This window comes from Myxocyprinus asiaticus, chromosome 8 (assembly GCF_019703515.2).
Source record: "Myxocyprinus asiaticus isolate MX2 ecotype Aquarium Trade chromosome 8, UBuf_Myxa_2, whole genome shotgun sequence".
Taxonomy (NCBI): Eukaryota; Metazoa; Chordata; class Actinopteri; order Cypriniformes; family Catostomidae; genus Myxocyprinus; species Myxocyprinus asiaticus.
This window is the reverse complement of record NC_059351.1, coordinates 48,685,692-48,711,469: the sequence shown is the minus strand read 5'-3', so window position 1 is coordinate 48,711,469 and position 25,778 is coordinate 48,685,692. Positions and strand designations below refer to the sequence as shown.

The window sequence follows — 25,778 nt, the reverse complement described above, 5'->3', positions numbered from 1 at the left end:
GAAGGAGAAGTGCAGGCTAAAAAGAGAGCGAAAGCAAGAGTGAGTAGCAGGTCTTGTAGAGACAGAGAGGAACTCAGTTGACCCACTGTGATGTTCTCAAATACAGGCCAAGACGTCTCCTCAGGCTCTTCACTTCCCGCTCTCTCTCTCTCATTCATATTCCCTCGCCATATTTCTCTACATCTGTTTCTTCCATAATAGCATTTTAGGCTCAAAGCAGCTCATCTCAAATGACAGACTAAAAGAAATCACGAAACTCAGAGAGACCCCGACAAATATCAAAACATACATTTGTACCTAAGGCCTGAAACATACTCTGTGTAAGATACTTGAATGCAAATACTTCTAGTTACGCAAGCTAATAATAATACCGATATTGATATTGGAATCGGGTCAAATACCATGCTCATGTACTTGTACTCATGTACCATGTTCGAAAAATGCTCCAGTACCAAAAACAATACCATCTGACACACAAATGTCTTTCAGTAAATATTCAGCGTACAAATTAAAATCACGTTATGTCCCAGTGTGATTATTACACCGCAAAGGCTGTGATTTCATGAGAAATATATCCTCGTGCGACCCCGCTTCCTCATGCATGGACTGTGTGTTTTGTCTTCGCTATACGCTATGCATAATTTAATTTCATTTAAACCGACTGATCTCAGTTCAGGACATTCTGGGCTGTCATTAAAGGGTTAAACTTTCGATGCACGGAGTCAAGGAAAAAAACAACATGGTGCCGATCTCAGCGGAGTTTGTCTTTGGGAGAAACACCAAAAAACTACATCTGGTAAGAAACTTTTTTACATTTTTACATTGAAACCTGTTTGAGTCAAAAGACTGGAGTCTCTAGTTTCATCCAATATGCCATTTTGAAAAGTTCACCAATTTATCTCGAAACGGCACGCTGTTAAACACAATGGCCATGGATGTGGAATATAAGGCTATTTTTCCTTAGAAATCCTATTTTCACTATGCATTTTCACATTGAGAATCAATGAGCGCATCCAAAAGCTGAAAAATGTTGCTTTCAGAGGCTGTATATGGAAATAAGGTGCATTTCAAACTGTTCTGGGACCAGCATAGACAGACAGCACACTGGAGGTTAAGTCATTCACTAAATAGGGAGCAAGGGAGCCAGGGAGCATCCTACAGCTTTCCTATGCAGAAAAAGTGCATTTACTCCAAACATTCGGTCAAAAGTTCAGTTTCAGGCTGCAGATGATGTTTGGACCGCTCAACATAGTTGGCAGACATGGGAAAATGGTAATCAGTAGATAGATTCAGAATTTATAATGTATCATTTTATTTTAACATGGTTGGCAGTGATTGGATGATGCCGGCCATTACTTTGAATCAGAATTAATTAGAATTAATTATGCTAAATTATGATTGGTAAAATACTTCAGCACTGGCTATCACTATTGTTTGACAGCGCAAAGAGAGAACATTGAGAACATTTTTTTGCCAAAGTAGAAAAAAATAATTGTAAAATAAAAGCCAAATAAGGTCAAATCATTTGTATTTGTATAGTTTTTTATTTGTGCTTTTCCCAACACACATTGCTCCAAAGCAGCTTTACAGAAAACCAGCTGTAATGTCTGTAACATCTCAAAAACATAAATAACCAACACTCCTGGAAACAATAAACAATTTGATTAAAAAATATATATATATATAGTTTGGTATTATTTAAAATTTCACAACTTAGACCCGCTGTCTCCATATGAGGACATTAATATTTAGGAAAACTATTTGCTCTTCAAAAAAAATAAAAAAATAAATAAATGGTAACACTTTACAATAAGTTTCATTAACATTATAAATGCATTAGGTATCATGAACAAGCAATGAACAACATCTTTTTTTACAGGATTTATTCATCTTTGTTCATGTTAATTAATAAGAATACAACTGTTCATTGTTAGTTCATGTTAGTTAATAGTGCATATTAACTAATACAACTTTTAATTTTATAAATGCATTAGTATATGTTGAAATTAACATTAACTAAGATTAATAAATGTTGTAAAAGTATTGTTCATTGTTAGTTCATGTTAACTAATGTAGTAAACTAATGTTAAAGGTGCAGTATGTAAGATTCAGAAACCCTTGTTATTAATGACTCCTGTGGCTGTTAAGTGAACTGCAGCTTGTTGCTCGTGCACACACTCCACAGGGATGCGAGCGAGCGAGCATCGGCCAAAACAATGACGTAACGTACAAAGAGACTGAACGTGATTCACCGGCATCATGCTGACAGATGAGGTAGCATAATTTAAATTACACAGTTATGATTGTTTTACTACAAACTTTGAGACTAAACTAAAACTACTTATCAGCTAACATAGCATACTGATACACACATACAGCTGCATACTACCGAACTATACCAGACAGTTTACTGTTGCACATTTGTATGTTTTGTATGTCATATGTTGTACTACGATCAAGAAACCAGCGTATTTGCTTAAATTTATCCTGAATACCTGACTTTTAGTATAAAGAGAAGATTGTTGAAATTATTTGAAACTTATGAAGCAAGGTAGTTTGCATTTCGTCAGCGTTAGCAGGCAAGATCAAGTTAGCTAAAATTACACAGATCAATCCTTATGGCACTATATTTCACATGCTTTGCAGTTATGTAAGCTTACCTATCCAATAAGAAGAACGGCAATTCAGGGACAGTTTTGATCCCTAAAATCAATCAAATGCCCTGCCGATGTTCACTCTAGTTTTCGCTCGACCACGATCACGTTCCCGCTTAGCCAGACGGGATTCAGTAGATAAAAGTTTTTTTTGGGCTTACTCTGAGTTTGTGTAGGAGTTGGTGTTGTGCTGGGAGCCGGACGTTTGCTGGATTCCACCTCTAAGATAACGTTACCTAGTGTTGCAGACTGTCTGTTGATGCTGTTGAATAGCGGAAGAGAAGCACAATGCTCTTGGGAGCGCGCATAAACGTCACATCTTTTGGATTTTCCCAGCAAAAGCGACCCGCCTCCCTTTGCATGAAAATCAGTCTACAGGCTTTAATAGGCAACCTAGGAAGTCCGGGAAGGGCTCATTTTTTAAGTTGCGTTACAAGCCATTCACATATTGGTAAAAAAAAAAGGCGAATATTACATGAAAATTTTTACATATTGCACCTTTAACAAATGGAACCTTATTGTAAAGTGTTCCCAAATTGTTTTTTTTTGTTTGTTTGTTTGTTTTGCATGTTTATAAGGGACAACTTGTTACTAATCAAAGGAAAATGGAAAATGCACACAGTAATCGCACTCAGGTCTCAGGAGGATATAGTTTGCACGTGCTGCGTGCTTCAGATGTGAGCGCTTGTGAATGTGTGGTGCTGGTGTTGTGCTAAAACAGCTGCTCCTTTTATAGCTCCTTGAAAACACCAGTAGATGACAGTGAGCAGAGTGCTAATACACTTTGTAGTGCTAGGCACATACAGAATACATATTTACTTAATTAAATAGCAGCGTTTTGCGGTTTAATGATCCCATTGGGTCACATAGCGACCTGCTTTTCCGGAAGTGAGAAGCTACTGACAAATACAGAAAGGGCTTCAAAATAAAAGCTTCGCCAAATAAAATAAAAGCTACATTTAAATGGTAAAATGTTCAACAGAAATATATCACTACTGTATAGTTATGTAATATTCATTGTAATACTATTACTACTATTACTACTACAAATAATAATAATAATAACAATAAATCAATAGTAACTGTATTATATTCAAAAAACAGTTGATATGGAATAAAAAAACAAAAACAGGTATCGACGAGGACTTAAAATGGAGTATCGGTACTCGTACTCATTCTCAAAAAAATTATAATAAATAAATGTACAAAAAATGGTATCAGAACATCCCTACACTTTACTGACCGTCCAATATTGGACATAGCCACTTTTGAAAAATCAGCAGTTCGAATCAGATTGTCTGGATTTTATACATTCAGGGTTTTTTTTATCAGGTTGATACAATGAGCCCTTTTTGAGGAATAACTAGTCACTGGATTTGCCAGCTTTCTTGGTTAGTTTCATCAAATCTTTAAAAAGCACTCAGGGTTTTGTTGTGAGGCACTTAGTAGCAGCAAGGAAGCTAGATATCCACCAACAAATTGTATACACTTTGTTTTCTGGACTTTATCTGTGAAATAATCGGGACTTGTTATTTTTGGACTGACAGAATTTCTCATGACAAGACTTATGCACATTTTCCTAAACAAGTTTTCAGTGTTTTCTGTATATTTGCAGAGACTACCATATCATCTTTTAAATAAAAAAAATTTTCAACGCCAGATTTTAGATAAATCCTTCCTTAAAAAGCAAGTAAATACAAAACAAACTGTGTTGGTAATTTTACTTATAAGTCAGATGGTCTCTTCCTGTCTAAGTGGACAGTTCTTGGCTAGAATAAGCTGCAATCTGGACCAGACTTTGTGTTGATGGTCAAAGGTCTGGCAACATGATACCACCGTCACAGTAACGCAAGAACGTTAAGTAAGTACAACAGGACGTGCTGTCCAATTAACGAACAAATCACTCAGTTGGTACAGTTCTTTATAATGAATCGAATCAGTCTGAATCGATCACAGGAGTCATCAGCCTGAATCATGGACAGAATCAGTCAGACAACTCACTCCCTCACTGATCTGGCTCGGTTGACTCACTCAATCACTGAGCCGCAGGTTATTCTGTCTGACTCGGAATAAGCGAGAATAATACAGTTTTCACTTTTTGAAAGCAATGCTAAAAATGTGAATTTGCTAATTACAGCTAATGCTATGATAATGATAGAGTGTAGTAAAATATACTGTCTATCCACAACAGAGTTACAGAGTTTTGTTTTATAAATGGGATAAAAAAAAGAAAAAGAAAAAAAAAAACATTTTCCAACATAAAAATATAAGGGGGTTGCTGCAAAAACGAAATCCTGTAGACAACACTAACACACACACATATGGCAGAATATGACTAATCTAAGCTGAACAGCATCAGTGTAGACAGCATGGAGCACCATAGGGGACAGACAAAGATAAGGAAAGGGAAGAGAGAGAGAGAGAGAGAGAGAGAGAGAGAAACTGTTATGTGGGCACACAGTGTGCAGACCTGCACTCACATGTGTTCAAAGCCACTTTCATCTCTCCTATGACACACATAACACACTTACACATACAGATGCACATGATGGCCGCAACAGCAAATGTGCACGGGAAGACGGAATGTTGCTTCCGAATGTTCCATCTCCCATCAGACACTTTTTGCATCGGTTCAAGCATGTTTACCTTCTCATGTGGCACGTCAGGAAGTGCGTTGTGACCTGGGTTTTCGTCCCGTGTTGAAACCAGTAAGTAATCGTGTTCACGTAATCAGTTACGTGCACGATTCAAAGGTTCCATTTTCCCTCTAAGAATACATTTTTACTCCACTGATGGTTAGGTTTAGGGTTGGGGTTTGGGGTTAGAGCTAATAAACTATGCATTTCTCTTCACTGTATTACATCCTTTACAGCTGCTTACGTTCAAAACACTTCCTGCTTCGGCCACTGGGGGCAGAGCTTTGAATTTAGGTAAGCACAGACTGATTACAGCAGCAAAACTTTTGACCTACTGTTGACGAATTCACAGTGAGATCAATCTGTATCCATCAGAAAATGGTCACATAATTAGCCAGGCCAACATTTTGAATTATACATCCAAAAAATAAAATTCTGTCATTATTTACTCACCTTCATGTCTTTCCAAACCCCTATATATTTTTTTCCACTAAACAAAAAAAGGATGATTTTAACTAAAATGTATATTTTTACATTTTTAAATTCAGTATAAGTTATTGACTGAATAAAACTCCCCTCCGTCTCATCATAATTTTTTTTAAAAGGAACGCAAACACAAATGAGATTCTGGAGCTTCTGCAGAGAGGAAGAGTATCGCTGAATAACAACTTACATTTCAGTGCACATGTTTCTCACACAAAGCTATCGTATGGCTTCAGAAGACTTGAAATATAGAGCACAAGTCATATTGACTACTTTTTGGAGCTTGAACAGCTGAGTCCCCATTCACCTTCAATGTATGGAAAAGAGTGGCCAGTACATCAGCATTTCTACATTTGTATTCCACAGAAGAAAGTAAATCATAGGGGTTTGGAATGACATGAGGGTGAGTAAATAATGATAGATCTTTCATTTTTAGATAAATTATTCCCTTAACAAAGACAGAATGTCATGGCTACACACATGCAAATACACTTGTAAAACTGTCAACCTTCCAAGATACAGCATGGAGGAGAAAGATGCTGACATCACAGTAAACAACAGTGCATCATCACCATCATCATCATCATCATCATCATCATCATCATCAAAAAGAACAAAGTCATCATAACCATGATCAGTTTCATCATCAGATAAGCGAACATCAAATAAAAAAGAAGCAGCATTTAACTGATGAGTCATAATTGCATGAGTGATCCAATAATTCTTTCTCTTTCATTTACCTTTTGGTTCGACGGAACATGTTGTTAGCCGAGATGCCCGGATGGCAGGCAAATGCAGTGATGAGCAGTAGCAGTAGCCTAGTGTGTCAGCACACACTTTAACACACAATCACAGAAAGCAGCCGACTACGCCATGACACACTCACGTCCTCCTTCACACATGCTCTGAGCTCGTCTGACTGTGTGTGGCTGTCCACGAACAGAGTGATGGAGAGCGAGAGAGAGAGGAAGAGAGAGAGAGAGAGAGAGAGAGAGAGGGAAAGAGAGAAAGGGAAGGTGGCTCTCAAGGGTAATGTGCCAAGCCAAGAACTAAAGACAGCAAGAGAGAAGGGGGGAGGGAGAACTGAACAGGAGAAATCATAGGAGGGATGTCAGCATGTATGTGTGTATGTGTGTGGCCATTAAAAAAGCATCAGTGTTGAGGGCTCAGGGGTGTGTCAGTGGTAATGGAAGTCTAAATGACCCATGGGAGGGGTAAAAATAAAGAGAGAAAAGTTATATATTGATGCTGTTCATGTAATATCCCCTAGGTTTCTTGGGCCTTACAAGATCATTTCAATGGTTGAATCCGATTGGTCGATTTAATTTTGATGTCAGCTAAAAATAAATTATAATATCATATCATATCATATCATATCATATCATATCATATCATATAAAATTATAATATTTATAAAAAATATAATATTAAATATATATATAATTAAATAGCAAAATTAATGTAATATTATATATATAATATTATAAATCCATCCATCCATCCATCCATCCATCTTTGACTGCTTATCAAGGACCAGGTCGGGGTGGCAGCAGACTAAGCAATGTAGCCCATAAGTCCTTTTCCCCGGCCACATCCTCCAGCTCATCCTGGGGGATCCCGAGGCGTTCCCAGACCAGCCGAGAGATATAATCCCTCCAGCATACAATCCCCTGGGCCTCCTGTTGGACATGCCCGAAACACCTCCGTAAGAAGGTGTCCAGGAGGCATCCTAATCAGATGCCCGAACCACCTCAACTGGCTCCTTCCAACATCGAGGAGCAGCGGTTCTACTCCGAGCCCCTCTCGGATGTCAGAGCTTCGCACCCTATTCCTTAGGGTGAGCCCTGACACCCTACAAAGAAAGCTCGTTTCGGCCGCTTGTATTCGCAATCTTATTATTTCATTCACTATCCAAAGCTCATGACCATAGGTGAGGGTTGGAATGTACACCAACTGGTAAATTGAGAGCTTTGCCTTCAGGCTCAGCTCCTTCTTCACCACCACGGTCCGGTACAGCGACCGCATTACTGCAGACGCTGCACCGATCCGCCTGTTGATCTCACACTCCGACTTTCCCTCACTCGTGAACAAGACCCCGAGATACCTGAACTCCTCCCTTTGGGGCAGCTGCTCTCTCCCTACATGAAGAGAGCAATCCACCTTTTTCCGGCAAAGAACCATGGTCTCAGACTTGGAGGTGCTGACTCTCATCCCAACCACTTCACACTTAATAATATTATAAAATATATAAATAATTAAAATAAATACATTTTATGTTGTTCACGCTATATACCATAAGTTTCTCGGGCCTTACAAGATCACTTGAGTGGTTGAATCAAACCGATTGATTTCATTTTTATGTCAGCTAAAAACAATTTTTAGAATATAACCTTAAATAATATAATATAATAATATCATATTTTATTATAATTAAATTATTATAATAGTTAAATATTACAATACAATTAAATAACAATCATATGTAAAATAATCTAATTTCACTGAATATAATCTGATCTAATCTAATATTCTATTATATTATAATAATAAACTTATAACAAAAATTATACTTTTTATAAAAAATTTAAAAATATATTTTATTGCACAGCTCTCTGGAATACTTGATTCTGATTGGTCAATGGCGCAATCTATTGGTCTGATATTTCTCAGTAACAACCGCACAGCCATGTATCAGGCTGCTCATCTGCTTATATATATATATATAATTTTTAAATATTTAAAGATACATTTATAATTATTTCATTATTATATATTGAATTATTGTTATTTGAGGGGCTTTCTCAGCAAATATTGAAATATGTGATTAATTGCAATTAATTCGATTAATTAATTGGGACACCATGTAATTAATTAAATTAAAAATGTTAATCGATTGACAGCCCTAATAATTTTATATTAAAGATTTTATCATAATTACATTACATAATTAAATAATACGAATGTAATAATAATATTATATAACATTTTATTAGATAAATCGTTTAAACTCTGGATGATATTCAATATACAACAAGATAGTAAAAGGCTTAAAATGGTTATTTTTCTTTTTCAGTCAGAGAACTATCCTTTGAAACAAACCAACTAAACAAAGCCATTGTTGCAAAGTAGATTCAAAATGTTCAATGCAAGAAGTAAAATAAATGAGAAAACTAGTTCTATTAGTGGATTTAATTTTGACGTGTGCACAGAGCCCCACTCATCTATTTCAGTATGCCAGGGTTTGTAAGATCTGACATCATCTCTGTGCCCTAGATAGCTCACTCACCACAATAAACTTTGCCTGAACCTTCACATCGCGTCATGTCACAGTTTGGAGGGTCTGCTGAGGAGGGCTGTCTCCCGAACCACACACACACACACACTCACACATGAGCTTACATCCAGGCCCAGACAGACATTAAAAGATGTTCACTTCAATAATGAATGATCTGGATGATGGAAAGAGAGATGGAATATAGATGAGAGAGACAGATAGAGAGAAACACATTTGAGGTTTTAGGAGTATCTGTGTCAAATTCATACATGGGTAAATATGATCTGGAATAATGGATATAGTGTGTGTGTGTTTGTGCAAGTCTAACAACAGAAACATTCCTCTTATAGGGCTGCACAACATAGCTAAAACAATTATATATTAATATGTGTCTTGACATTATTTGGTCCGAAATGGCTTAAAGTGTTTTTTTTTCTTTTTCTATCAGACGAAACATAATTTTAAAACAAACAGTCATTTTAGTCAAATAGATTTAATCATTTTCATTTGGTGGTGCATTTGAAAACATTGCTAAATATATGATTTCTTGTGAGATTGTTTAGATTTGTGGGTGTATGTGATATTGTGAAAGTCATGGCAGTCCAGACAGTGGTAAGATCTGACGCTGACAATAACCAGCCCAGTTCAGCAGTCCTGGAAATGTAATATTGATCGTCTGCTGATTAATCTACTGTTTCAGCCCAATTAAACAGAGTGACCTGTACTGAGCACAATATTTCTTTTTCAGCCTTTTGACCATATTCAATATACAGTATATCTCAAAATGTATTTATACAGTAAATTTTTACATTAGCTAAAAAAATCTTTGTATAATAATATAATATAATATAATATAATATAATACTTTTTATTAAAAAAATTATAATATTTGTTATAAATACTAGTATCATAACAATATAGTATTACATATGTAGTATATTAGTGCTGTAGATTTAACGTGTTAATTTAGCGTGATTAATAATATAAAAAATAACTCAATTAGTCATTCTCCCTGATGCTACGTATTCAGGCTTAAAGTACATCTGTTTTTACGAACTGCATCAATAGGTGGCAGGGCGCCTCAACAAACTTCACAAGCAGCGGAGCCACAGAATGAGAACCATTCACTGAGAAAGCACAATAGGTGGGCAAAGCACAACAGAATACAGGAATCTTGAGATGCTTTTAACTTGTCCACAGTGTGACTGTCTCTGCAGGCGCAGACGGAACGCAAGAACGCATACTGTGAGAACTGGACACATTGACGTACTGAATGCAAAACAGATTGCTGTCAACTGTAGGCTTGTTCAATGATCTGAGAATAAAACAAACAATATATTGAGTTCTTAAGCCATTTTTTTCTCTAATTAATGCTTTATTCATCTGCCACAATAATGCAATTTATTTCAATCTAAATTTTAATCCATATTATATTTAATTTATTATAGGCCGTCTATATTATATTTCTAAATATTTGAATTATTATATAATATTTACATTAATTATCTTTGTTTGGGGGCCTTTCTCATCAAAAAATGATGTATGCAATTAACTGTAATTAATTCAGTTAATTAATCGGCATGTCATGTAATTAATTACATTTAAAATTGTAATTGATTGACAGCATACAGCATATATACTAATGTAATAATATTATATAAAATTTACATTTTCTTAGATAAAATATTTATACTTTGGATGATATTCTGTACACATCAAGATATTTATGTATTTACTCAAAAGGTACATTTTCAAACAAGGCAAGTTTTCCACACTGTTATAACAATGGTAATAAACAACAATATTTACATGTATTCCTTCCTAAAACATTTAAAAAATAAAAAATGCTATGACTTCAACCTTCAACCAAAATTCTTGGATCTTAACCCACCACCGAAAAACATGGGTTGTATCTCCATCTTCTGATTGGCATCGCCAGCAAGTGGGTGTGTTTTAGACCAAGCCTATACAATCCAGAGGGGGTCCAATAGAACCGATGTAAAATCTTGAATTGCATAAGGCGCACCTTTGCATCTCTAGATGCAGACGTGACGTTTTTAGAATCCTAGCCCACACTCCCTCCTCCAATACCAAGTTTAAATCTTTCTCCCATAATCTCTTGAGAGAAGTTGAAGCTCCGTCCCCCAGACTCTGAATTAGCAGGGAGTAATACACTGATGCCTCATGACCTTTTCCAAAAGCAATAACCTCTCCCAGAATATCTGCCGCTTTACGGGGGTGTATGCTACTCCTAAAAATAGTACAGAGCATGTGGCGCAGCTGTAAATACCTAAAGAACTGAGATCTGGGAATCCCAAAATGTTGAACCAAATATTCAAAGGATCTCAACACTCTCATATAGGTCACTGAGTGTATTAACCTCCCTCACAATCCACTCTGACCAGCAGAAAGGGGACTTATTAATACATAATTTTGGGTTCAGCCATAAGCTCGAGGCAACATTTAGATAAATATCCGAATTAAACACTCTGGACACTTTTGTCCATACCGAGTGCAAATACGAGATAACGGGGTGTAACTTAACTTCTCTGATTAGTTTGATAGAAAGGCTTTGCAATGGCAAAATAGGGGCAAGAACTTCCTGTTCAATACAAAACCAGGGAGGGGCTCTCTCAGGTGGAAGCGACCAATGAGCCAAATGTCTGAGACCAAATGCATAATAATAAAACAAATCTTGGGTAGGCCTAGCCCACCTTTGTCAATTGGCCTATGCAACTTACTGAAATGTAATATGGGACGTTTACCATTCCAAATGAAGGACTTCGCTATGCTATCAAATTGCTTGAAATAAGAGAGGGGGACACCTATAGGGAGAGACTGTAGCAGGTAGATTAATTTTGGAATACAATTCATTTTAATAACATTAACCTTCCCAATCATAGACAAATGTAATGAAACCCACCTGCCCACATCACTCGAAAACCTTTTTATTAAAGGGTCAAAAATACCCAAACACTTAATGCCCTGTTTGGGCCACTGGAAGGCGCACGGCTGAAAAGCTGTTACTAGGCAGTACGCTGTCAGAGCAAAAGCTTCGAATTTAGACCAATTAACTCTGTATCCCAAGAACTTAGAAAAGGAATTAATAATTCTGTGGAGGCAAGGCTTAAATCTAGTAGGGTTGGAGACGAATAATAAAATATAATCTGCATAAAGCAGAAGCTTATGCGCCGCCACCCCTGGAAAATCCTCCTCCTTTATCGCGGCTGCTAATGGTTCCAGGGTAAGACAGAGCAATAATGGGGAAAGAGGGCAACCCTGATCACTGTAAAGAATAATCCTGTAAAAAAACAGTAAACTACTGGCAGCTGTGGTTGCCAGCATTATACTATAAAAATGCGGTGTGTTACCGTTCTTGAAATTAACAGCAAGATCCTGTTTTTGACAGCTACAGTACTGCAATTTAGCAGCATATTGCTGTTAGATTACATACTGTCTGCTGTTGTTGAAATTAACATTTACTTCGATTTTTTACTATTTGCTGGTTTATTTTGACATTGTTTTTGTTGTAGTCTAAGTTACTTGTATTCTAATGTTCAGCTTTTACTTTTTTACGTAAAAGTATGTTTGTTAATTGTCACCATTGTTGCGTTTTTTTATGCCAAAGAGTTGATTTCTGTGTGTGACTTGCAGAGGCGCAAAAACCACATATGCAAGTTATGCAAAGCATAGGGGCGCCATGTAGAGGGGGGTGCCAGCAGCTCACTAAAGGTGGTGCAATCGGCCTCCTTGACCCATCCAACATCACCTCCCCCCACCCCAAACACTAAATATGCTGATATCATTTTGCTCTAATATTCTTTAGCAAAAGCTTTTATGTGTAATGCATCACTATTGCCACATATAGTGCCATTTATAAGGTAGAATCAGACATTCAGTCTGACCTTAGGTTTTGTCTTCCAAATAGCACAGTGCAACAACTTGTGTATTACTTTACAGAAAACTGACGGGCTGGAAGATCATAATATAATAATAAAGAAGGTCCAAGATGCCAGCTCAAGAGAACACTAATCACCATAATGGTGACTTCAAACAAAACACAACTACTGATAACAAAACAACAACACTAATTAAACTAACTATTAAGTCTGAATAAAAACTTTTGTACATTTTTTATTTTATTTTTTTTTTTTTTTTTTTAGCCCCAATGCATTGCCAAAGCATACATACTTATTCAAGCACAAAGGCTTATGGGTATTTCACCATTATAACCCACAATACAGTGCTATACTGTTATTTTACTGTGTACAGGTTAATATATACATTGCTTCAAAGGTTGATTTTTTTTTTTTTTTTTATTTGACTTCTCATTAGACAGACAAGTGAAGGCTGATGTGAGATGATAAAGAACAGAGGAGTTGGTCAGAAACATCATGAACACTAACCATGTGCCACAAACTAACATTTTCATGGGGGGGGGGGGTGTTAAAATATACGTTTCAAAATGTCACTATAGCTTTCACCAAGATGATATCACGATTTTAATTGTTCATTTTCCCTTAATGCCTTGCATAGAACAGCTATTTACCGTAAAACTAGTCACTTCACAGTGAGCCTTCTCTTAATCTCCCAGAATGCAACATTTTTAACAGCAAACTACTATATTTAAAAATCAGAGTAGATTGCCGTAGGAATTTGGCCGTAAATTTACAGTAATTTTTTACAGTGTGGGTTCCCCTATCCAGAGTAAAATAATCTGAAATTAATCCATTCGTTTGTACCGCCACTACCGGGTGTCTATAAAGTAACTTAATCCAACCAATAAAAGTATTCTCGAACCCTTACATTTCCAAAATCTTAAAAAAATAATCCCATTCTACCAAATCAAACGCCATTCTGGCGTCAAGTGGGATGGCAGCGACCGGAGTCTGATCATTTGCCAATGACCACATGATATTGATGAAAAGCCTGATGTTATCAGAAGAGCTACGGCCCCGAATAAACCCCACCTGATCTATATGTATAAGAGATGTCATAACTTTACTTCATCGGTTAGCCTTACATTCACATTATAACTGTGCATGTTGCCATTTCTGATTTCTATGATACTGATGTTTTCATATCGCTAGATCACAAGTTCTGCCGAATCCGAGGCACAAACCACCACAGGTCTGGTTAAAGGCCACGCCTACTCCATCACTGGAGTGGAGGAGGTAACCAAACCAACTGTATTTAATGTTTGTTTATTGTTATTTTGTTTCACTCATATTTCACACTTATATTCATATTCACTCTCTGTGATTTCTTTAATCTTGCCTCCACAGGTGAACTACAGAGGAGCAAAGGTCCAGCCGATTCGTGTCAGGAACCCCTGGGGCCAGGTGGAGTGAAATGGCCCCTGGAGCGACAAGTATGTGTTCACTTATGATGACATCACACTTAAAGGTGCTCTCAGTAAGATCGCGGACACCTAGAAACATTTTCTTCGTTAGCGACATCATTGTAAAAATGCGCTATTTATAGTCAGCCCTGATTAATTTATTATGCAAGAGAAAGAGTCCAGTTACGGCAATTAATTGAGATGAATAGAGTACAATTCGGCTGGTCATGTGATCTCAACATGATGGCACTCTTGAATGTGCACCCAGCACCATATATGTAGTATAAAGCAGACTGCTACGAGTCTTTATTTCATGTGCATCCACATCATGTAAGTATACAGTATTTTTAAAGATGCTGTTCTACTTCTGCTATTTCTGGCTATTGAATGGTTTAGCAATTGCCAATTGGCAAAGCATTACTGAGTGCACCTTTAAATGAAATTGAGCAGGCTGTGAGAGGTTAAAGTTTTAAATCAGATTTTACCTAGCAGTTCTTTTGCACTTTATGAACTCGACCTTGCATTTGATGAAATGTATTTATATTTTTGATGTCAGTGTACATAAATGCTCCATATCTTGTCTTTTCTCAGCTCTAGGGAGTGGAGCGTGATCGACAAGGCGGAGAAAACCCGACTGCTGCAAAACTCCCTGGATGATGGAGAGTTCTGGTGTGTTCTTTAAAGACCCCGTTAGGTCAAAATTGTAGTTTTGTTGTTTTCAGTCCATGTGTTAGTTTTGAGCGTATCGAATGAGAGTGAAAAACGTTTTTGGAATTTGAAAAACAAATATTCTTACTGTATTCCACACTAAAACAAGCATCCAATAAGCTCATTCAGACCAGAGGAACTAACTCATATGACTTGGTGTGTATCTCAGGATGGAGTTTGGAGACTTTAAAGCCAACTACGATAAGGTGGAGATCTGTAACCTGTAACATTTTTGACAATATTTTAACATCTAGCTGGATCAGAGAAATTGGACAGTAACTCTTACACTCGCTTGGATCTCTGTCCTTTTTAAGAATCAGACTGATCCTGGTTTGCGTCATGGTTGGTGGAAGCTTTCCATTCTTTAATGATTCTGTATGAACTTCTAGAAAAAGTGGAGCCAGTTCTGTAGCATAAGATCTAAAAAACTCAGCAGCAAAGCCATCTGGCCCCAAGCCTTGCCTGTAGGCAAGGCCTTAATTACCTCGCCAAGCTCCTCCAAGTTTATCTCAGAATCAAGATAATTTTTTTGCTCAGTTGTCAGTTTAGGAAGTTCTAATGGTTTCACATAGTCTCTAAAATCCTCATCAGTAGACGAAGATGTGAAACTATAGAGATCAAGATAGAATTCTTTAAAAGCATTATTAATATCAATGGATGAGGTAAATAATTCACCACCAGCAGATTTCACTGAGGGAATGGTAGAAAAAAACTCTCTCTGTTTTATATATCTAGCCAGTAGTTTTCCTGCCTTGTCCCCCAACTCAAAGTATGACTGTCTTGCCCTGAATAGTCAAAACTCCACCTTACGCAACAAAATAGTATTATATCTGTATTTCAATTGGGTCAATTCTCTGAGGCCATCAGACGACATTCAGCACTTCAGCTCTGTCTCTGCATTTTTAATAGTCCCTTCCAACTCCACGAGTTCTCGTGCTTTGGATTTTTTTGGTGAATGAGGCATACTGTATGATCCGGCCCCTAAGAACCTCCTTAAGTGACTCCCAAGCCACGCCCACAGAGTATACTGAGGACCAGTTGGTACTCATTGATTTCTGCCTTTAACATTTGTTGGAATTCAGGATTTTGCAAAAGGGATACATGAATGCTCCAACTATATGATTTATTTTTCTCCATAAGTGGCAACACCTCTAAACTCACCAGGGCATGATCTGAGACTAAAATGTTTCCAATTGAGCAATCAACAACAGATGAAATGAGGGAATTAGATATTAAAAAAATGTACTCTAGAATAAATCTTATGGACTGATGAAAAAAATTTATAGTCCCTACCAGATGGGTTCAAAAGTCTCCAAATATCTGTAAGACCAAGATTTTTACACATCCTGTGAAGCGTCAATGTTGCTTTAGGGGGCTTACACACTTTTGCTTCACTATGATCAAGGACTGAGTCCATCAAAAGATTAAAGTCATGAGGGGTGCCAGCGGCTTGCAACTTCCCTTCAAGATCTATAAAAAAGCCCTGATCATCAACGTTAGGTGTGTAAATATTAGCCAAAATAAGACTTTGCCCCTAAATTTCTGCTAAAACTATAATGACTCTTCCTAATTTATCTTTAATCTATTTGGGACATTTGAATTGTAGATGCTTACTCATCAATGTAATGACTCCCCTACTCTTACTTGAGCCAGCACTAAAGAAAACATGTTCACCCCATATCTTCCCAAATTTTTCAGCTTCCTGAGGGGAAAGATGTGTTTCTTGAAGAAAAACTATATCATATTTCTTATGCTCAAGAAGAGAAATAACCTTCCTTCTATTTATGGGGTGCCCCAACCCAATCACATTCCACGTGGAGAGAGACAATCCACTCATATTAACATTTGACATTTTGACATATGAGAAAAAATAGATTGTGTTTCAAAAACAAAATTATAAAGACCACATTCCAACATTAGTGCAACAATCAAACCCCAAACTTCCCCCCGAACCAAACAAACAGAAAAAATAAAAATGTGCACAAAAACCCTGCGCATGACAGCGCCAGCTGGATTCCATCCCTCTAAACTCCAGCAGTCCATGTACGCCTACAAGAGCCCCCGCAACAACTTTGCCATCGGATTGCTCAAGTCCGGTGTTTCTATACAAATTTTGTGAGACAGAATTACACAACAAAAGATCATCTTTAAATCAAACTCCAGCCAATAGGCGAAATAGTAATGGTATCTAAGCTATAAACAGACATAGGATCATACTTCAGTATAGAAATGCAGAGACAGACACAGAGGAAACTGTCAGAGAGGGGCTACATTCACCACAAAGCAGAGTTCAGCACCACGCCCAGCACCTCACTGACTGCCTTTGCTTCAGGATTCAGATGGCGCCATGTAAAGCGGGGGTGCCAGCAGCCCCTTTTTCTCCCAATTTGGAATGCCCAATTCCCAGTGTGCTCTAAGTCCTCATGGTGGCGTAGTGACTCGCCTCAATCAGGGTGGCGGAGGACGGATCTCAGTTGCCTCCGCGTCTGAGACTGTAAACCCGTGCATCTTATCACATGGCTTGTTGAGCGCGTTACTGCGGAGATACAGTGCGTGTGGAGGCTTCACGTTTTTTTTCACATCAAGTAATCTCAGTGTTGACATAGCATGCCAGGCTTATTGAGAAATAAAAACAAGTGTTGGTTTGTTTAGGATTGTGTTGGGGGCAGTGCTTTAAACATTAGCTCTCAGCACTAAAGTGTTCATAGACAACATCTGGACAAAAAATGAGCAATCAGATCAAGTAAGGCAAATTTGCTCCACTCACCCACTGCTCTTTCTCGGCAAGGGAAGATCCTTCTGGAAAAGACAGAGATAGAAATGAAAGACTGAGCGATTATATTACACAGTGTAAATAATACCATCAATAACTACTCAATGCCAGTTTGCTTCAGGACATAAATATGAATGAATATTTATGAATGAATGAAACCAAACAGGAATAATCGTATGCCAACTGCCATTCATTATGAGCCATAATGCTCTTCTCTTCAGAAGTCTGAGAGGAAGTACAGCACTTAAGGGAGAGCAATCCCCCAAACAATAAACTGGCCAGTTACACAAACAAGGTCACTGGAGAGAGGGAGTGCACGTTAGAGAGCGGGAAAGAGGCTGTGCTGGTGCATGTGATGGTACACTATGAGCTTGTGTTGCGGGGGAGAATGACTTCATCAACTGTGACTCACTTTGATGACACTGTGTGTGACAAGGGCTTCCCTGCCAGCATGACTGGCGCCACTGAGCAGCTAATGGATGATTTAGTGGACAAATAGACTCTGTGGTCGCTGTGTGTGTGTGTGTGTGTGTGCTAATTTTTTTTTTCAATTATAGGTCAATGACAAATAAGATGATTATAATTATGAGATAATTATAAGGATAAATGTTTTAGATATCTTCTTCAAAATGCATATAACAAGAAAATATAATTATGTATTTATGTTGTTTTCATACATTTATGAAAATCATTTATGGGTCACTGAGGTTGTCCGAGATGGTAAAGATGAGAAATCTTTTTAAAATCCAATTTAAAATGTATTGTAGAAATGAACATCTCTGTATCTATGCTGGTTTCATACATTAAAAAAAATAATAATTAAAATTATAACATTTTCTACAAAACATTTATTTAATGACTTTAAAAATGTCAAGCGGTGTAATTATCAAGTAAATCAGACATGAAAATACTTACCTTGCACCTTCAATTCACGTGAGTATACACAACTTAATTTTTTCAAGGTAAAACATTTTTGATTCACAAATATCAAGTTTCTTTTTTTAGGGTTACTCCACCTGACCTGAACAAAATGTGCCTTTCATAAAAAATTTAAAATATCTGATATTTTATTTTATAATGTAATAAACTTCTTAAGAGTCATAAAAAATGGTTTTTTTTTTTGTTTTTTGTTTTTTACAGAATATCTACCTGCATGTTGGTTACTACACCTGACATTGATGGACAAAAGTTTTTCGTATATTCTTATTATTTAAAAAAACAAAACAAAAACAAAAAACATGTATTAGACATAATTTTTCATTTCTATTGAAAGTTACACCAATTTTATTTGCTGTTGACATTTTAACTTTTAGCCCTAGAAAAAAATATTAGAAATTGAAAACATATTATCATAGTTGAGATGTATCTAAGTAATTATTTTGTGTTAATTGCATTAATGTACATTGAATAACAAATCTGCCTTTGCAAACAGCACTAATATTAGTTAAAAAAAATTTTTAAAAAAAAATTAAAAAAAATAAGCTCAGATTCTCACTCCATGACCGCGAGCGACTTTATCTCTGTTAGACAAAATCGAATTGTGTCATGCACTCTTTGTGTCTCTCTGCTTATCGTCAGTCTGCAGGGAGCGAGAAAAAGCAGCCGTTATTTTCTTTGCAACACCACTGCATTTGCATTTCTATGTACTTTTGTTTTTCTCTTTGAACTCTATTCCTGGAACTGTGAAAACAGGTCAGAGAGATTCTTTACTATGTTTGTCCCTAATGATTTTTTAGACATTTGTGTGTTCTGAATATGCATACTTCTCTGCTGCACAATATGGATAAAATCAGTTTGTCAAATTATTAGGATGTCAGAAAACTACAAATACAGTAAGCAAACAATAACCAGCTGACCTACTGAATCAGCCGAGATCCACTTGACACTTTACAATGAGGCTCATAAGTCCACAGGAGCTGAGGAGCCATCAGATTCAAAATGCTGACATTTTACATTTCAATTATGTAGGTGCTCAGAAAGTTGTTCCCTGTGGTTAAATTGTACTTGTTTAACAACACCTGAGTAAACTATTTTCATGGTTGTTGTTAGCACATCACAGGACAAAAAACACATTGGTCAAAGGAAAATGCCAACAAGGTGGATGTAGTATGTGAGCGAACATATTTATATTACACAGTTGCATGCCAAAAGTTCATACTTCCTTAACGGCTGAGAAGCAAATTATACACTCTTAAAGTATTTGAATTTGGATGCAGCTTTTGTCTTGTATGTTTAGGCCAAAGGTCAGGGCTGAAGAGTGATCTATACTAAAGCCCATAAGCGCAGTGAGAGGGAGTATGGACAAGAACATCGGAACTCGATCTAAGTCAATTGGTATTGATACTGCACCAATCTCTGGTGTCCAACAGGGGCTTTGAACCAGCAATCTTCTGGTAATCTGCTGCACTACTGTCACTGCATGAATAACTAATGATTAGTGATTTGAAGTGACCTAACCTGCTTCTGCTAGTTACTTTTTTTTTCTCCCCAATTTGGAATGTCCAATTCTCAATGCGCTCTAAGTCCTTGTGGTGGTGTAGTGACTCTCCTCAATCGGGGTGGTGGACAACGAATCTCAGTTGACTCCGCATCTGAGACCATCAATCTTCGCATCTTATCACGTGGCTTGTTGAGCGCATTACCGCGGAGACCTAGCCTGTGTGGAGGCTCATGCTATTCTCTGTGGCATCCATGCACAACTCACCACGCACCACGCACACCACTGAGATCGAGAACCACATTAGAGGTTACCCCATGTGGCTCTACCCTCCCTAGCAACTGGGACAATTTGGTTGCTTAGGAGACCTGGCTGGAGTCACTCAGCATGCCCTGGATGTGAACTCGCGACTCCAGGGGTGGTAGTCAGCGTCTTTGCTATTTACTTTCTTAAAGGAATGTTCCAGGTTCAGTTCAAATTAAGCTCAACTGACAGCATAATGTTGAGAACCACAAAAAATTATTTTGACTCGTCCCTCCTTTTCTTAAAAAAAAAAAAAAAGAAAAAGGCTTCACAACTCGCTTTTGGCGCCCCCCGGTGGACACTAAACCAGAAAAATGGAGCTCAAACGTGCCCATACGCCCAAAAACACTTACCACTTTGGGCTGTGTTTTGCATTTTGGTAAGCACAGACCAATTTCAGCTACATTTATATTTATGCATTTGGCAGACACTTTTATCCAAAGTGACTTACAGTGCCCTTATTACAGGGACAATCCACCTGGAGCAACCTGGAGTTAAGTGCCTTGCTCAAGGACACAATGGTGGGGGCTATGGGAACTGAACCAACAACCTTTTGCTTACCAGTTCAGTGCTTTAGTCCACTACGCCACCACCACTCCAGTTAAAGAAAAGTCAAGAAAACTGGTATGCAGCCATCTTCAAGTTTCTCCCTTTGTCTCCACTCTGATGGAGTGGCCAAAAATTTAATCAATGATAAGACGCAGAAAGTAACGTATCCATAACATGCACTTAACATAATGACAGAAGACAATACTGGCAAACACTGGGCTCATTAGGTCTGTGAACTTCAGTGATAAATAACATCCAGCCTGCAGCCGAGACTAATGACACAGATTGGGCTCCACGCCCGGAGAGCAGAGAAGGCCCTCTCGTTTGAGCAGGAGATAAGATAAGGTTAATAAGTGATTTTATCACACTAAAATCATGTTAACACTTATAATGTTTACGTCGTGAGGCTACACTTATGAAACAGAGTTTATTTTAGTATTTATGGACTGCCCCCATTCACTTTCATTCTATGTGCCTTACTGAAACTGCAATTTTATTTATTTATTTTTTATTTTTTTAATAAAAGAGGGACGAGTTGAAATTATTTTTGTGATAATCAACATTCTGCCACAAATGCTGTTGATTGAACTTAACTTGTATTGAACCCGGAAAATTTCTTTAAAAACACAAACACTGCAACAATATTGCACTTTTTATTACATTCATATTCATTTTTAGTGACATTTTTGTTTTCTTGTTGGGAACCCCTGAGCTTCTGGGAACCCCCATCTGGGATGGCATGAGGGTGAGTAAATGATGAGAGAATTGTAATTTTTGGGTGAACTATTCCTTTAACTGCCTAATGGGATTTGAAGAGCAACTGTTTCTGTCCCAGTCAAATCAGACCCTCCCTGAACTCCATCTCAGTATCCAGCACAGAGGGCTCTGATGGCTTGATGGAATAGTGTGTGTGCACACTTGTGTCTCTGTAAGCATTTCCAGTAAGCCTATGCCATGGTAAGCATTTATAAGAATCAACATGGTTGCTAGTGCAATCTATGCATACTTTACAGACACACATCTTATACTACTAATACTAATCACTGCTGGTTTTGCACAGCTTTGATGCACCTTCACACAACAAAGCTGTATCCAATCTGTATCCAATACAAGATCTGGCTGCCTTGGGTTGCTCTAAACTCCTTGGCATCCCTGAAAGAAACCACAATTTGTGGTCTCCATTTAATCAGCCATAATTGCAACTTTGCATGTCTCAGATCCAAATGGCTTTTTGGCAGATGGTAGAGCAGCAAACCTGGCTCACAGAGTGTGGATCGTGCATTTAAATGAACATAAAGCTAAACATGACAGTGAAATTATGAATTATTTCATTAGGCTTAAAATGGTCATATTATACTTTTTTTATTACTTTATTTTCCCACTGAGGTTCATTTATAATGTCTATAGTTTTTCATGACCATTTCCTACCCGCACATCTGACTAACTTCTGTTTTTTTTTGCTTCTGTGCCTTTACTGTATTTTTGCATTCATCTGTGCTGTTTTTAAATTGTTTATCTATGTAAACATGCGCTAGACAGACATCTTTGGCGGAAACCATGGTTTTGATGCAATTTACCATGGTTTTAGTACAGTAATGCTGTAGTATCCATATAGTAACCATGGTTTTACCATATTAATATTGTAGCAAACATGACTAATAATAATAACCATGATTAATTTTGTGGTTACTATGGATTTACAACAAATATCATTGAAATATCATCGAAACAGCAGTCATTACATACTAGCATGTGGTTTTGAAAAGAAGAGTTTAGTTACTGATTATAACAAGCATAACGTGTACTGTTGAGCATCAATTACTGAGATCACTGTCCATCTAGCAGCAAACCAGATGACCAGCACTTATCAGGCTAAAATTGTTTTCCAGTACAGGGGCTGAAAGGTGGTGGCCTTTTTGTGAAATGTCCAGCTGTCTGGGGTGGAGCGCAGTGGCGTTCTGAAACCCAGATCAGCTTGAGTTTGACAATTGCTTGTTTATTTTCAGATGGATGAAAGGGGGGAAGTAAAAGTAGTGCATACACAGATACGTTTTGTTTTGACTTCACAGAACAGCAGATGGTTTCCGCACTGTACCGACAATAATGTGACCCATTTCCCGTTTATGTTGCCAAGGGCAAGAAGTGGTGAGGTGAAAACAATAACCCCCAAAACCTCAAAGCAAAGATTAACTCCTGTGTGTATCCTGGTGCTGAAAATAAATAATCAAATTCTAACTGTCATAAAAGCGAGAGGAATAAAAAAATGTCCTTGGATATCACTTTCTATTAGAGGATGTTCTGTAAAGTAATTCCATATAATGGACATTTTATCAAGCAAAGAATGTGTTTAGGTGTTAATAAATTGCATTGTTTAATCTAAAGCTATATTTTTTTTATATTAATAGACATGTTGGGATACAACTATGCCTTCAGAAAGTAACAGGGTTGACAGATTTATCACTTATTTAGCTATTACTGGCCTTGTGCCCTTGCCATGACACATCAAGGTGTTAATTAGAGAGAAAGTTCAATAACTACATTTCTACAAATATCCAGTCCTGACTCTTTATGCTGTTAACAGAACACAAGCTGTCACAGAGACAGGTTTTCTCAGGAGGTTCATTCCTGTCATGCAAGTACATTTTCATGTTCACATATCACAATTAAGTTATTCTAGGAGTGAATTTTTTAAATTACGTCAGTACTTTAGTTTGAACAGATGTTGCCATTTTTGATGTGTCCCCGAGTGCACCACTAAAATGAAAAACTAGCAATTTATTTAAAAAAAAATATATCTGATGTTGTCAGCTCTGTAGGTCTATACAATGCAACTGAATTGTGACCAAAGCTTTGAAGCTCCATAAAGCACATAAAGGCAGCATAAAAGTAATCCATATGACCTCAGTGGTTTAATCCATGTCTACTGAAGTGATCTAGTCATTTTTTTTGGGTGAGAACTGTAAATGAAATGTAACTCCTTTTTCACTGTACATTTTGCCATTGAAGTCCCTAGCCACTAGGGGTGTAACAGTTCACATGTCTTTCGGTTCGGTTTGTATCACGGTTTTAGGGTCACAATTTTGGTACAGTTCGGTATTTGTTATGTTCAGGAGACACTCACACTTTTTCAATAAAGAGCTTTCCCTATTCAAAGCTTCACATTATGCGCAACCGCTTCCCAATGGTGAGCGGCACATTATATCATGCTATGAACATACCAAATTGCCCTCTGTCCCGTTACGCGGACGCGTGGCGAGCTCTTACTCGCATTCCGACTGGGTGCTAAAAAACTATCGAACATGTCTATACGATCCAATTTGCACGTCGGCCGCCCAGTTTCAATGGTGTTCTGTCTTCCACGGTTCCTTCCGAAGACGCGGCAGTGTAACGAGCCGAAATACACCAACTTCTCGCAAAGAACACGCTAGAGGTTGTTCATATGAATTAATAAGCCTGCTGTCCCGCTGTGCGAATGCGTGGCAAGTCCTCACGGGCATATCAGAGCTGGTGTTTATAACAATCGAGCACAATCTGTGGTCCGACCACGCGATATGCCGGTGTTGCGTGCACAGACTGCAACACACACAGCGGGATTTACAGCCATTAATTACTCATTCTGGAGAAGGACGGCGAGCTTCAGCCCATTCTAGTTCTGAGACACTTGAATCGCGCGCTTGCGACGCGCCCATTCAAAATAACTCAGAAACAGATCTTATCACATATCCGTCCTCCGGACTGATTTGCGTCAATAGATCTGAAGGACGCGTATTTCATGTACCAATTGCACTGCATTACAAGCGGCTTTTTTGATTTGCGTTAGAGGGAACTGCATATCAATTTAAAGTCCTTCATTTCAGTCTGTCTCTGGCACCCGCACGTTCACGAAATGTATCGATGCGGCGCTCGCCCCATTGAAAATGAAAGGTGTGTGTGTGTTGAATTAACTCAGCGATTGGTTATTACTAGCCAATCAGAGGCACTACTGAGTGAACACAGAGACTTGCTGCTTTGCCATATGGAAAATCTGGTCTAATGTCACCTGGGCGAAAAGCACACTTTTCTTTCCCCAGCCAGTAAATCTCCATTTTAGGAGTTCATGCGTGCGCACCTCATGAAAAAACATTACCACTAAACTCATTTCATTTTCATGTGCATTGCGGTAACTCGCCACTGTCTGGCTGCTCTAGCACCATGGACAGCGCCAGCCTTCTACCAACAGGGTAGACGCAGGACTCACTCTGTCAACGCTCAAAGTTTATGTGGCGACTTTATCTGAGTATCACGCACCTGAAGCTGCGCCACTATAGGAAAACATGATTTAATCATAAAGTTCCTTAGAGGAGCAAGACGATTAAATCCACCTCGGCCGGCTACAGTCTCAACTTGGGACCTAACTTTGGTCCTAAAAGCCCTCACAAGGTCCCCCTTCGAGCCTTTGGACTGTTGAATTGCGCATGCTCTCCATTAAGACCGCACTACCACTGGCTCTGGCCTCAGTAAAATGGGTCTGTGACTTACATGCACTGTCAATTGACAATTCATGTCTGGAGTTTGGCCCTGGTCTTTCAAAAGCCACTGTCAAACCCAGAAAAGGCTACATGCCTAAGATTCTAACCACGC

At 37.9% G+C, this 25,778-nt stretch overlaps 1 protein-coding gene across 1 annotated transcript in view; it reads right to left on the bottom strand.

The window, feature by feature from the left end:
- The window catches only part of LOC127445018 (microtubule-associated serine/threonine-protein kinase 1-like), a 92,225-nt gene that overhangs the window by 61,988 nt on the left and 4,459 nt on the right, over positions 1–25,778 (bottom strand). Inside the window, exon 2 of the mRNA XM_051704734.1 lies at positions 17,864–17,895. Coding sequence (XP_051560694.1) covers positions 17,864–17,895 — 32 coding nt within the window. The remainder of the gene's footprint in view (positions 1–17,863; positions 17,896–25,778) is intronic.